Here is a 12116-nt window from a genome sequence, read left to right as displayed (position 1 = left end):
TTAAGAATGTGAGTTCAGATTCAAGTTATGTGATATTCTTAGTCACAGACCAGCTATGTGAGCTGAGTGTCTTCTGCTCTATGAGACTTGGTCGTCTGCTCCAATGGGTCTTGTCACCATTCATATTCCTGGGATGGCTATGAGGATTTCCCAGGACCATGTGTGCCCACACTCTGGATCCTATAGCTGTTAGGATGGGGGGCAGTATATACCAAGAGTTAGGAGCTTAGGCTCTGGAGTCAGGCGGCAGCAGGCCTCGCTCAAATTCCAGCTCTGACAATTACTCCTGGTGAGATCTTAGGGAAATCAATTTCTTCTCCCAAACTCAATTCATTTATCTGTGAAATGAGGTTAATCGCAGTTAAGTGTCCAATAGGGCTGGTTATAAGAATTCCATTAGATGATGCATGCAAAGCACTTAAAACTGGCCTGGTTCAGTGTAAGTGGCCAATAAGTGGCAAAGATCTGATGAGGATAATTTAAAAAAATACCCTTTTCTGGAATGCAAATGCATTTGCCCAAAAAAGTTTGAGGTCTTGAAAATATGCACGGAGGGAAGCCTTCAGGATCAGATTCAAGTCCAAAACACCCCCGCCCCCCAAAAACCCTCATTTGTATATGAGGTAAACCAGGGCCACGTGATCACATCAGGCCCCACCCCACACCTGCACGATCAACCCTTCATCAGAGCCCCAGCAACGCGCCCGTTCCAGCCTGGACGTGAGACAAGTCAGCCTCGGGCGTTAACCAGCGCGGGAGTCGGCTCCCTCACTGGGTTCCAGAAGGAGCCAAGGAGATGGTGCACACAAGGCGGCCCAGCGCAAGGGTTCGGGAGCGGGAGCTCTGGTGACGATTGCCACAGCACCCGCCTGCCTGCTCCTGCTTCTGGAGGGGTTTGCTCCCACCCGCTGGCCACTCGCCTTAGTCGGTCTCCGTCCCGACTTTCCTCTGCACCTGCTGTCCCAGGGCCCCCTCTGGAGGGTCCCCCAGCGCCCGTCCTTCGTCCCCAGCTCCTCAGCTAGCTGCGGGGTGGTGGGCGCCAGAAAACACTCCAGCAAGCCCCGGAGCTGAGCCGCTTGAAGCACCGGGACCGAAATCCAACTGCCGCTTGAAGCCGTTGGCCTGGGCTCCCGCCTCCCGGCCTTCGGATCAATCAAGCAAGCCCCTGGGCCAATCAGAAGTGGAAGCGGTCGAGCAACGCCCGCCTCCTTAAAGCGCCCTCGCTCCTCATTGGATGTGTCCGAGCGCGAACCCAAAGCCCTGGGAGAGAGCGGGGCCAGCCAATCAGCAGCGCCACCGCAGCCGGGCTCGGGGGACTGCTCCCAGCCCCGCGCGCCGCGAGCTCGCCGCGGGTCCGCACCCCAACCCGGCAGGAATGGGAAGCCAGCTGGCTGAGCTCCTAGCCCTGGCCGGTTATGGCGGGGCGGAGCAATGGGCCGTCCTCTCCGTGTGTGTGTGTGGCGGGGGGGGGGTTGGTGGCTAGTACGTGAAGTACGCAGCTAACCCTGGCTCAGCTGACAGGCAATGAGCATTTGAAGCGCGAGCATCTAGACCAATCGCGGGTCCAGGCACTGCCCCCTCTTGCGCCTTCCTGGTCCCCGCATACTTCCAGGTGAGGCGCGGTGCGTTCTGCAACCAATCAGTGGTGGGCAGGACGAGAGGCGGGAAAGGGGAGCTGCCCACACGCACCCCGAAGCCTGGCCGACTCTCGAGGGCCTCCCGACCAATCACAGACACACACTGCATAGACCGTCAGGGGGTGGGAGAGAGGTGAGAGGGTGTGTACCAGAGCTCGTCAGGGTGCCAAGACAGGAGCAAGGAAGCCGTTGAATCCTGAGCTGCGGAGGCAGCTTCCAAGACCATTGAGGCCAAGGAGGTTCAGGGCCAAGTCTTTCCAGAGAGAGGGTGGGAAGGGGCAAACTCCGCAGCCGCGCAGCAGGGGAGGGGGACAGGCTGGAGGGTGAGATCTCCGCCTCAGAGACCTGAAACCCAAGCCCACCGACCCATCCCCATCGACTCAAGGCCCCGCCCCTCAGGGGGGGGCGGGAGGGAGCTCCGCAGCCAATCGGCGGGGGGAGCGGGGCGGGGCCGGGGCGGGGGCGGGGCGAGGGGAGCTGTCCGAGGTGCCTCCGAGGATGCTGGGCACGCTCAGCAGGAGGCGGCCGGCGCGGCAGCCAATCGGCGTCCGCGGCGGAAACCAGGCGCGACCCGCGAGCTGTGCACGCGCAGGGCCTCGAGCTCCGGGCCTCGCGCCGCTCCCCACTCGCCGCTCCCCAACGGCCACTCGAGCTAGAGCCGCCCTCGGTGTATGTGACTGTGGGAGGAGGCACAGGGCCCGAGTCGGTGAGTGCCATGGTTTCTCTTACGCTTCTTCAGGCCTGGGACTGGCCCACGCCAAGCTGGGGTGGGAGGGCCGGAGCGGTCGTCGTGAGGGTTGAGAAGCAAGAGTTGAGGACTCTAGTCCCCGGGACTCCCTTTGTCCTGGCGAGGATGGCAGTGGGGCCTCCTGGACACCTTTGGACCCGGCCTGGGGCAGAGGCCAACATGGCCTGGGTTGGTCCACGGTCCCTGAGGCTGACTTGATTTGGAAGTGTATTGTGTGGCCGTCGGAGGCCCTTGGAGCTCTGCGTGGCTTCGTTGGCCGTGAGGTATGGCCTCTGATCCGTGAGAGGTTGTCTGTGGTCTCTGGCCTGAGTCTGGATGTGGTGACTGGAAGGGGAGGCCTGTGACTCTCCAGAGGTTATGGGGGGGCGGGGCATTACTGGCCAAAAGATGAAACTAGTGTGGTCTTGGGAGGTTTTCTGGGGTCTTTGGATCCAGCCTGGGCTGAGAGAGAGAGTTGTTGAGATTGGAAGTCCAATGGGCAGTTGTCAACAGCCATTGCACCCAGGCTGTGCTAAGAACATGCAGCTGCAAGGTTTTGGGGGTCGCTGGACTCCAGGTTGAGGTGCAGATTTTCCACTATCAGGTCCAGGATAGACAACTTGGCCAGGAGGTTAGGCCCAAGGTCTTCTGGAGGTTCTTGAGGAGGGAGTTTCTGAATCTCAGGTTGTTTGCCCTCCATGAAATATTATTGCCGTGTGGCTCTAAAAAACCCAGGATTGGGTCATATTAGGGCCTTTTGGTCTGCTCTTTCTGAAACCCTGGTCATTCTCAGAAGATACCAGGCTGTAAGAATGGAGCCAGATGCATAGGGAAGATGGATCTTGTCCTAGAGCACAGGAAGGGGTGTGTGAGATTTCCTGCTCCTTAGGAAATCACCCAGCTTGTCATTACGAAAGATTTTTTTTTATTCTTATGGGACAGGGTGTCGATATCTAATTTCACTCAGCTGGACAAGTTCTATGTGGTATTGAAGCTTTCAGAGTGCTTTCATGTACACCCAGAATTCTTAAACCTTGGGTAGGGGGTGCAAGGGGGAGTGGTCTATGAGTGGATTTAAGGGTTTTTGAGCTCCTGGAAATCACAAGAAAAACTATATGCATGTTGTATTTGGGGGGGGGGGCATGCAAAGCAGCCACAAGGATAAATAAGGAGTATCTAACCTGTCCAAGGACTGACTCCAGCCTGTGAATCCCTTGTATGAGTATCCACAATTTTCTGATGTAGAGTTGATTCTGTGGCTTATATTTTAAAAGGGTTGGTGATCCCTTTAACCTATGTTAAGAGCCATTGGAATAAAGCAGGTTCCTGTATTATTCATGGGGCTGAGGCAAGACTAAAAATGAAAATTTCCCCTTTTCTTCCCACACCTGGTGTTGGTGCACATTTCAAGGCATCTCATTGATTAGTCTGCATGTCTGAGCTCAGTCTACCTGTTCCTCACACACAACCAGGGCCTGGGGTGTGTGTATCGGTTTCACAGTTCACCCTCCTGAATATAGGCCCAGGGTTGAGGGCTGTCCTGGAAGGAGGCCATTTGGGTGAGGAAGTCCAGGGTTCCAAGTTCCCAGAGCATGGCCTAGAACCGGGGGACACATGTTCCCGGTGGGCCCTTCCTCGATGCTCTTGGGATCCTTGGCCCAAGGGGGGAGCACAGCCAGAGGGGGTCAGAGCGGGTTTAACGCAATATTGGCATTCAGTATTGCTCTTGAAAGCAGTCCCTGTGAGGAAATTGAGGATCTTAGAAGAGTTAGCCCCGTATTAGGACTGAAAAGAAAGGCCATCCACAGAGAGGATGTAGTGGAACCTAAATTGTTTTACTTCTAGTCTAGTTCTTTTTCCACTTCATCCACAAAAGATATGCTATGATAGGGTCTCTATGACCTAGCTGCAGCTCACCTGGCTATAATTACACTGGTTCTTAAGTTATATGAAATACAGATTGAGGGTAAGAAAGAAACTAATTTACTCCGTGGTATGTATCGGTATGTGTTGGATGTACTTCACTAGAAAGAGTGGGCATTTGAAAGTTTAGGTAAGATTTGGATAATTGGTCTTCATCTGCGTTATAAGATGCTGTGGGGACTTTAACCACCTTGATTTGAAGAAAGAGATGCGTTCCTGAAAAAAGTGGAAAGTTCATATAATTTTTCTAAATTGAATCTTTTTAAACTTGACTTTGGAAGTAGTATCTGAAATAAGTGAGATAAAGGGAGGACATTTGTCATAAAACAATAATCACCCCTCTAATCAGCCTATTCTGTGGCTTAGTTTTAATTATATTTAAGGAGAATCCGTAATTGTATTGCTGCGTTGACATTTTTATATCAAGCTGAGTTGTACCTGCAGGGGCATATGAAGGAGCTCTGGTCAAGCCTATCAGAATAAAAAATACCAGACATTAAACTTTATTTAGTAATATGAGTATTAGGAATGAGGGGCAAAAGTCATAACTCTTTTTCCCACATACTTTCTTCCAGGTATGCCCTATCTAGTCTTTCCTATCCACTCTACCTTCCCAAGATGCAGGTTTGTGTCCTCAGAATCAATGGTTTCCTGAGTCCACCCCAGGAGACAACGGCAGGTGATTCCTACAGTCAGCCTGGGAAGTAGAAGGTGGACAAGGTTTTTGAGACTGTGATGGGGGACTTCTCAGGAATAGAAAAGAGTTACAGTGCCCATACCCTTCCAAGTCAAAGTGCTATTTGCTTGTGCTTCTGCTGTCACTGCTGAATGCAAGATGGCTTGAACTATGTAGTCAAGAATGTAGGGAGAGAGAAGGGCCTACAGTGTCACCAGCCTAAGGGCTGAGGGGTAGATGGCCCTAGAGGAACCTCTAAAGAAGCAGTCTCTAAAACAATATCCTTAGGTGAGGTAGACACTAGGTAGGAGGCAAAAATAGGGTTTCCTATTCGTGGGAGCTTTTGTTCACTGAATGGGGAGTCCCTTGCCCTTTCTCCTCCCTTTTAGGTTTCCTGAAAGCCTGCAGACTCTTCCTGTAACTACACTTGGCTTACAGAGGATGCTGCCCTTTGAGCACAGTTTCCAACATTTTTTTTTTAAGATTTTTTATTTATTTGAAAGGGAGCACGAGCAGAGGGGAAGGGCAGAGGGAGAGGGAGAAGCAGTCCCCCCTGAGCAGGGAGCCCGAGGCGGGACTCAATCCTAGGACCTCAAGATCATGACCTGAGCCAAAGGCAGACAATTAACTGACTGAATCACCTAGGTGCTCACTTTCCAACATTCTTGATCATCAATGAGCAAATCATACCAGCAGGGGAGCTGAGTCACAGGCACTGAAGTGGGGCTGGGAGGCAAGGCCACTGAGTGATGATGTCGTCTTCTAGACCCCTGTACCTTTTCTTTTACACTTGGGTTTCTCTTTCATGGCTTTCCCCACTTATTCCATATCCTCAGGGACTGTATTACTGTGCTGAAGAAAGGGTCTTTTTCTCTGTATACATACGTATCAGGGATCGGTGCTTTTATATGTCCAGGCCAAGTGTCTTTTTTTGTTCTTTTGTGTTTAAGATTTTATATATTTATTCATGAGAGACACAGAGGGAAAAGCAGGCTCCCTCTGGGGAGCCCTATGTGGGACTCGATCTCAGGACCCCGGGATCACACCCTGAGCCAAAGGCAGCTGCTCAATCACTGAGCCACCCAGGTGCCCCAAGGCCAAGTGTCTTTTATATGGGTGCCTTGTGAGTCCCTGGGTGTGGTGGTAAAGGAGTTAGAAAGCTCAGAAATGGAAAATATTTAACGTTCAGAGTAGCACATGAATACAGCCTGTCCATTTGCATTTTCCCTTTCAGTTTGACTCATCTTCCCCTCTCCCCGCCCTATTATTGCCCCTCACCAGCCCCACCCATTGGCACACCCTGTCTGATCTAGGAAGGGTTAACATCTGCCTATACCCAAGCTAGAATGAGAGGTAGAGGGAAGGCATGTTTGGTCTGGAAGGAGAAAGTAGAAGGCTGTCTGAACATTTCGGGGTCCTGGAGCCAAAGGAAGAAATGGGAGTTAGAGACATAATATTTGGGTCTAGGAGGGCACTAGAATCTGAGGGAAAAGTCTATGGTGAACCAGACTGGGTCAGGGCCCCAGAACAGTCTACTACAGCCTGATTTACCTTCCTGTTATTTACTGGGCATACATGATATACCAGGCACATATCATAAATGATTTCTCGGCACTTGTTGAATGAATGAAAAATCTGCCAAAGGATGAGGGATTATGGAATAATAAAAACCAGAAAAAGAAATTTGAGTCTCTCAGACCTCCTCCTTTCCCCAGGTTAACCAGCGCTAAAGTGTGAACACGGGGGAAATCTCCTGAGAGCTTGACGCTTTTGGCAGGAAGTGAAAGAAACCCCGGAGTCCTGATTTCAGAGAAATGTCATTTGTCATCAGCCCAAGAAAAGGGAGTTTTCTCTTCCAAGACCACCGCAGGCCCTTCCTGGGGTTGCCCCCTTCAGAGCTTAATGGGAGAATCTGAGTCACTCGTACATTCAGTCCCCTGTGGTAGCCCAGATGATAGGGGTCATTTCCACAGAGCAGTTAAGGCTTCCTAGTACTAAGTCAGGGAGAGGAAGGACAAGGCATGCTTTTGGCCCTCCTTCACTCTCTCCTTGGAATCCAGATGTTTCAGTCCCTTTTACTTCTGGGGTAAGAGAAACAGCTTCCAGCTGCTAGAGCTCTGACACATCTCAGAACTACTATTTTTTGAACAATGCTATGTACTGACAAACCACTTTCACATTCATCATGTCGTTTCATCTTCACCCTCACCTCCAAATGAGGTAAGCAAAGGTTATCCCTATTTCATGGATGAGGTAACTGAGGCTCAGAGAGGTGACTTGCCCCAGTGTGTCTCAAGTAATAACTGCAGAAATGAGACTCAAATGCAGGTCTGATTATTCCAAGGTTCTTGTTGTGAGATGAACTTTTCTTAAAAAGATTTTTATTTTTTCTTAAGATTTTAATTTTTTGAGAGAGAGAAAGCGCATGTGCATGAGTGGGGGTGGGAGTTGGGGAGGGGGGGTAAGGGCAGAGGGAGAGGGAGAAGCAGACTCCCCACTAAGCAGGGAGCCAGACACGGGGATCCATCCCAGGACCCCAAGATCATGCATGACCTGAGCTGAAGGGAGATGCTTAACTGACTGAGCCACCCAGGCATCCCTTGATTTTTTTTTTTTTAAAGTAATTTCTACACCCAGCATGGGACTTGAACCTACAACCCTGAGATTAAGAGTTGCATGCTTTACAAACTGAGCCAGCCTGGCACCCCCTCATATGAACTTCTTTGACTCTAGAAGTTCACAAATGAAATAAGGAGGCAGGAAGGGAGCTGAATATCTTGAATCTGGAAGTAGAGGTGGTGGTCTCTCCTGGAGGGGTAAAGCAGAGCCAGGGGTATAAGACCACACCCCCTTGGGGGACTGTGGCAGAGTGATACTTGGGACACCCAATGGAAGACTGTGAGGTCAGGGGCGGGGCTAGCTCCGGGTGTGTGTGGGGGCACCCAGGAGCCCCAACAGCAGTTCAGAGCATGCGGTGTCCAGGAAGAAGCTACAACCGGTGAGTGGTTGCTTCTCCCCAGCTGAGACTTTCCTCCCATTATACCCCTTTTTCTATCCACTTCCTGCCAGCCTGTAGCCTTCTTCCTGAGGTATCCAAGTAGTAATCCTCCCCCAAAGGGTCCTTATTCATGGTGAACCCACACTGAGGAATATGCCTGCTGGGCACTGAAACACTTAGGTCTGTCTGTTAATATCTGGGTTCCCAGGTCTCTTCTTAAAAGCAATTGTGGTAGTTATGATGTGTGATAAATTACTGCCTTGTTGGCTCTTTCTATTCTTTACTCTTGGCTTATGAAAAACAAAATTAAACCACCTCCTTATCCTAATCTGGAGAGAAAATAGCCTCCCCTTCTACAGTTCCCATTTTCCTTTTTCCATGCTTCCTAAGGGGTCAAAACCTCCTCGAAAATCTCTCCCTGTCCTTAAGTTGGGAACATTCTCTTCTGTGGCTTCTGCACCTGCTCTCTCAACCCACTGGATGAGATTTTCTTCTAGGTCCTCCTCTGAAGACATGTTCTAGAAGTTTCAGCCATAGGGAGATAACCAGTTGGTGTCTTAGAGCATGCCCTCCTTGCACCCATGACCTCAGTCTTACTGCCCTTTCTGCCTCTCAAGACTACTCAGCTCCATGTGATAGGGTGGGGGTGGAGGTGGCACTAGCTTCCTCAACTCTCCCATGAAGCTCTGTCTTGCTCTGTCCCTAACTGCCAGGGCTGACGGGGGTGTTATGGCGATTTCTTCGGAAAGAAGAAAGCCTGGCGCACTCCAAGGTCTTTCCCTGCAGAAGAGCTTAGAGTAGCAGAAGTATCAGCGTCTGCTCTCCTTTAAGTCAGAGACTGGCAGGACCCATCTATACTAGCCTTAAACTCACTATTTGATATGGTCGTTAACTCTTTAAGTCCTGAATATGGTCTAATTTCCATTCTCCTGACACCTCCACCCTCAGCCCTACCCCCTGCTCCGTTATGATTCTGGATAAGCGCAGGTCCTCTTTTGGGTTAGTTTATTTGTTCCATTCAGGACAGAGAGAGCTCTGAACCAGCAACTCATTCTTTCTCCCCTCACCTCCACAGGCTTGAGAATATGCTGTTCCTCCCTCCCCTTTCCACCATGGACCCCACACTATGGCCTTTCTTTCAGATCTTCTGAGATTGGTACCCAGGCAAGGCACAATGCCCCTGTTCCCGACAAGACTGCCTAGCCCCTATTGCTCTGATCGACTGGTACGGCTAGCAGCCAGGCTCCGGCCAGCACTATGTGATACCTTGATCACGGTGGGGAGCCAAGAATTCCCTGCCCACAGCCTGGTGCTGGCAGGCGTGAGCCAGCAGCTGGGCCGCAGGGGCCGCTGGGCTCTGGTCAAAGGCATCAGCCCTTCTACCTTTGCCCAGCTTCTGTACTTTGTTTATGGGGAGAGTGTAGAGCTGCAACCTGGGGAACTGGGACCACTTGAGGAAGCAGCCAGAACTTTGGGGGTGCAGTCCCTGGAAGAGGCATGCAGGAGAGCTCGACAGGACAGGGCTAGAGAACTGGGTACAGGGCTCAAGAAACATCAGGAGGAGCCAGAGAAACCTGTAAGGGGTTCTGAGAGAGGACTGGAGGGACATGGAAATCAGAGACCAGAGAAATTTGTTGGAGCTGGTTGGAGAGAACAAGAGGCACTGCATGAGCAAAGGCCACAAAGAGAGAGGCCAGAGAGAGCAGAGGCAATGCAGGAGGGTTCGAGGGAGCAGATGAGATCAAAGGAGAAATTCAAGCAATCCCCTGTTGGCCATGGTGGAACAGATGGAAAACAAGAAGTAATTATGTGGGTGACGGAGAGTCCAGGGGGCTCTGAGGAAAGTCTGCGGGAGTTCCCTGGCCCCTTCCCCCCACCAGGTTGCCTCCAAAGCAGCGTCATTCCTAGGCCCTGGTGGGCTGAGGCCCCTTGGTTGGGGGAGGGCCAGCCTGCCCTGTGGAGCATCCTGCTGTTGCCACCCAGATATGGCACTCCCTTCTCCCATAGCACCGCCATCACTGGAGCCTGGCAGGAGGTCTGGCCACAGGACCAGAGGTGAGTAAAGAGCCTAACGGAAGACCTCCTTGGCTGGGAGGGAGTGGCTCAGGATAGGCAGCAGTGGGTAGGAGGGCACCACACCTCTAATCTCTACATTTCCTGAGCTGGTGATAGGACAAGAAGCTTCCATCACAGGGGAAGTCAAAGCCCAGCCTCTGAGGAGGACTCATGACATCTCCCTCTCCAGGAAGGGTCTGGCCAGGATCCCAGGTTTTGCCAAGGTTAACTCTTCCCCACCCTATCCCCAGCATCCCACTGTCCCTGAACCTCGAGAAAGGTCTCTGGAACCAGAACCAGTTGGGCTCCTCCAGTCCTGCCCCAGGTAAGCCCCTCAGTGCCCTGTACAAATTCTGGTCTCTTTCCTGAGTCTGGGACTCCAGGAGTCCAGCTTGAGTAGGGAACCTACTTCACTCTGCCCTCTCCAGGTTCCCTCCCCCAGTGCCCCACAAAACTCAGCCCTGGGGAGATGGAAGAGTCTGATCAGAGGCACACAGGTGAGTAGGGTGAGGGCACTTTTGCCTCAGCCCCACTGTAGTTCCTGAGGTCTGGGAGTACCAGTAGTCCAGCTCTCAGATTCCCAGTCCTGCCCTCCTTTGCTTTCTCTGTCCCCACAGGTCCACTTGCCACCTGTGTGGGTCATGTGAGTACAGCAGGCCCATCACGCCAACAACCTCCCCCACCCCCACCTGCTCGGTCCCGGCCCCATTCTTGTTCTGTCTGTGGAAAAAGGTTCTCACTCAAGCATCAGATGGAGACGCACTACCGAGTCCACACAGGTAGGGGCTCCCTGCCCAGTGCGAATTATCTGCTCCTTTCCAAACTCCGGTCTGTTTGCTCCTGAGTTCTTCTCTGGGTGCTTGGCTCCCACACAATTCCCTTGCCCAGTCGCCCAGATCCGTCCCTAGGCCAGCCTTCATCCCCTTCTTTCTTTCACTGGCCTCCCCTTCCACCTGCCCTAGGAGAGAAGCCCTTCTCCTGTAGCCTCTGCCCCCAGCGCTCCCGGGACTTCTCAGCCATGACCAAGCACCTGCGCACGCATGGGGCCGCACCCTACCGCTGCCCTCTGTGCCGGGCCGGCTGCCCCAGCCTGGCCTCCATGCAGGCGCACATGCGTGGCCACTCGCCCAGCCAGCTCCCACCTGGATGGACCATTCGCTCCACCTTCCTCTACTCCTCTTCGAGGCCGTCCCGGGCCTCGACCTCTCCCTATAGGTCCCCTTGCTCCACCACTTGATGGTGTTGGCAGCTTCTTTGGCTTAAAGAATGAAAGACAGCCTGATGGGCTGACTAGGCTTCTGACCCAGCACCGCAGTTTCGGCAGCCTAGCAAATTTGGCTCCAAGAAGCACCGCAAGAAAGGCGCTGAAAGCCGCCTCCCAGATGACCGCAGGCCCCAGAAGCCTGGGCCAGCGAGCCCGTGTGGGGTGTGGGCAGTAAAGCTTGCACGAGTGAAAATTAACTGTGCGGGGGCTGGTGATTCATCATCAAAATAAAGTTTCCTGTGCCCTCCTCTCACGATCAGAAGCCGAGTCCAGACTTTAGTCTGTGAGCAGTGAGGGAAGGAGGGCAGCCTTGCCCCTTGTCCTGTGGCGGCCCCTGGTGGCCGTGCATCCACTGTTCAGCGCGGGGGCCGCCTCCTTCTCCCCGGTCTCCCTGTCCTCCCCCAGAGGTAGGGGCCCGCGAGGGCCGCGAAGTCCAGGTTGATTTAGCAGCAAGCCCTGTTGGAAGGCTGATTTAGCAGCAAGCCCCGCTGAAAGAGGCACTGAGAAACCAAGTTATTCGCCCCTTCCACAGCAAGCAACGGTGCGCAGAATCTGAGTCTGGGACCCCCGGCCTGGGGCTCCAGGAACGCGTGCTCCACCCTACTTGCAGCCACCCTCCTCCTCTCCTTGAGCACAAGGACCGCAAGGCTGCGGCTCTCGAGCCTCTTCCCTCCATGCCTCGCAGACCCGCAGCCGGGTGGCGTCTCCGACCGAGACTACTCCTTTGCCGCGGCCCCTTTCCCAGCCCACGCCTCCGGCAAGTCGCGAACTGCATTTCCCAGGGTCTCTGCGGTTCCCAGGGTCCAAAGCCCACTGCACCCTGGGAGTAGTAGTTC

The 12116-nt window shown here is 53.0% G+C and overlaps 1 protein-coding gene across 2 annotated transcripts; it reads left to right on the top strand.

The window, feature by feature from the left end:
- The first annotated feature begins 7942 nt into the window (after positions 1-7942).
- Positions 7943-12004, top strand: ZBTB32 (zinc finger and BTB domain containing 32). 2 transcript variants are annotated; one of them, XM_041744717.1, is made up of 6 exons: positions 7943-7961; positions 9037-10016; positions 10268-10341; positions 10445-10513; positions 10634-10795; positions 10979-12004. In XM_041744717.1, the coding sequence occupies exons 2-6, from the start codon at positions 9088-9090 to the stop codon at positions 11251-11253; spliced, it is 1509 nt and encodes a 502-aa protein (XP_041600651.1). In that variant the 5' UTR covers positions 7943-7961; positions 9037-9087; the 3' UTR covers positions 11254-12004. The 2 variants fall into 2 exon arrangements, with proteins under 2 accessions (XP_041600651.1, XP_041600650.1); XM_041744716.1 differs by lacking the exon at positions 7943-7961 and having other exon boundaries at positions 8683-10016.
- The last annotated feature ends 112 nt before the right edge of the window (positions 12005-12116 follow it).

The sequence above is a fragment of the Vulpes lagopus genome, chromosome 2 (genome assembly GCF_018345385.1).
Source record: "Vulpes lagopus strain Blue_001 chromosome 2, ASM1834538v1, whole genome shotgun sequence".
In the NCBI taxonomy this organism is placed as follows: domain Eukaryota; kingdom Metazoa; phylum Chordata; class Mammalia; order Carnivora; family Canidae; genus Vulpes; species Vulpes lagopus.
This window is presented reverse-complemented; position numbering and strand designations above follow the sequence as displayed.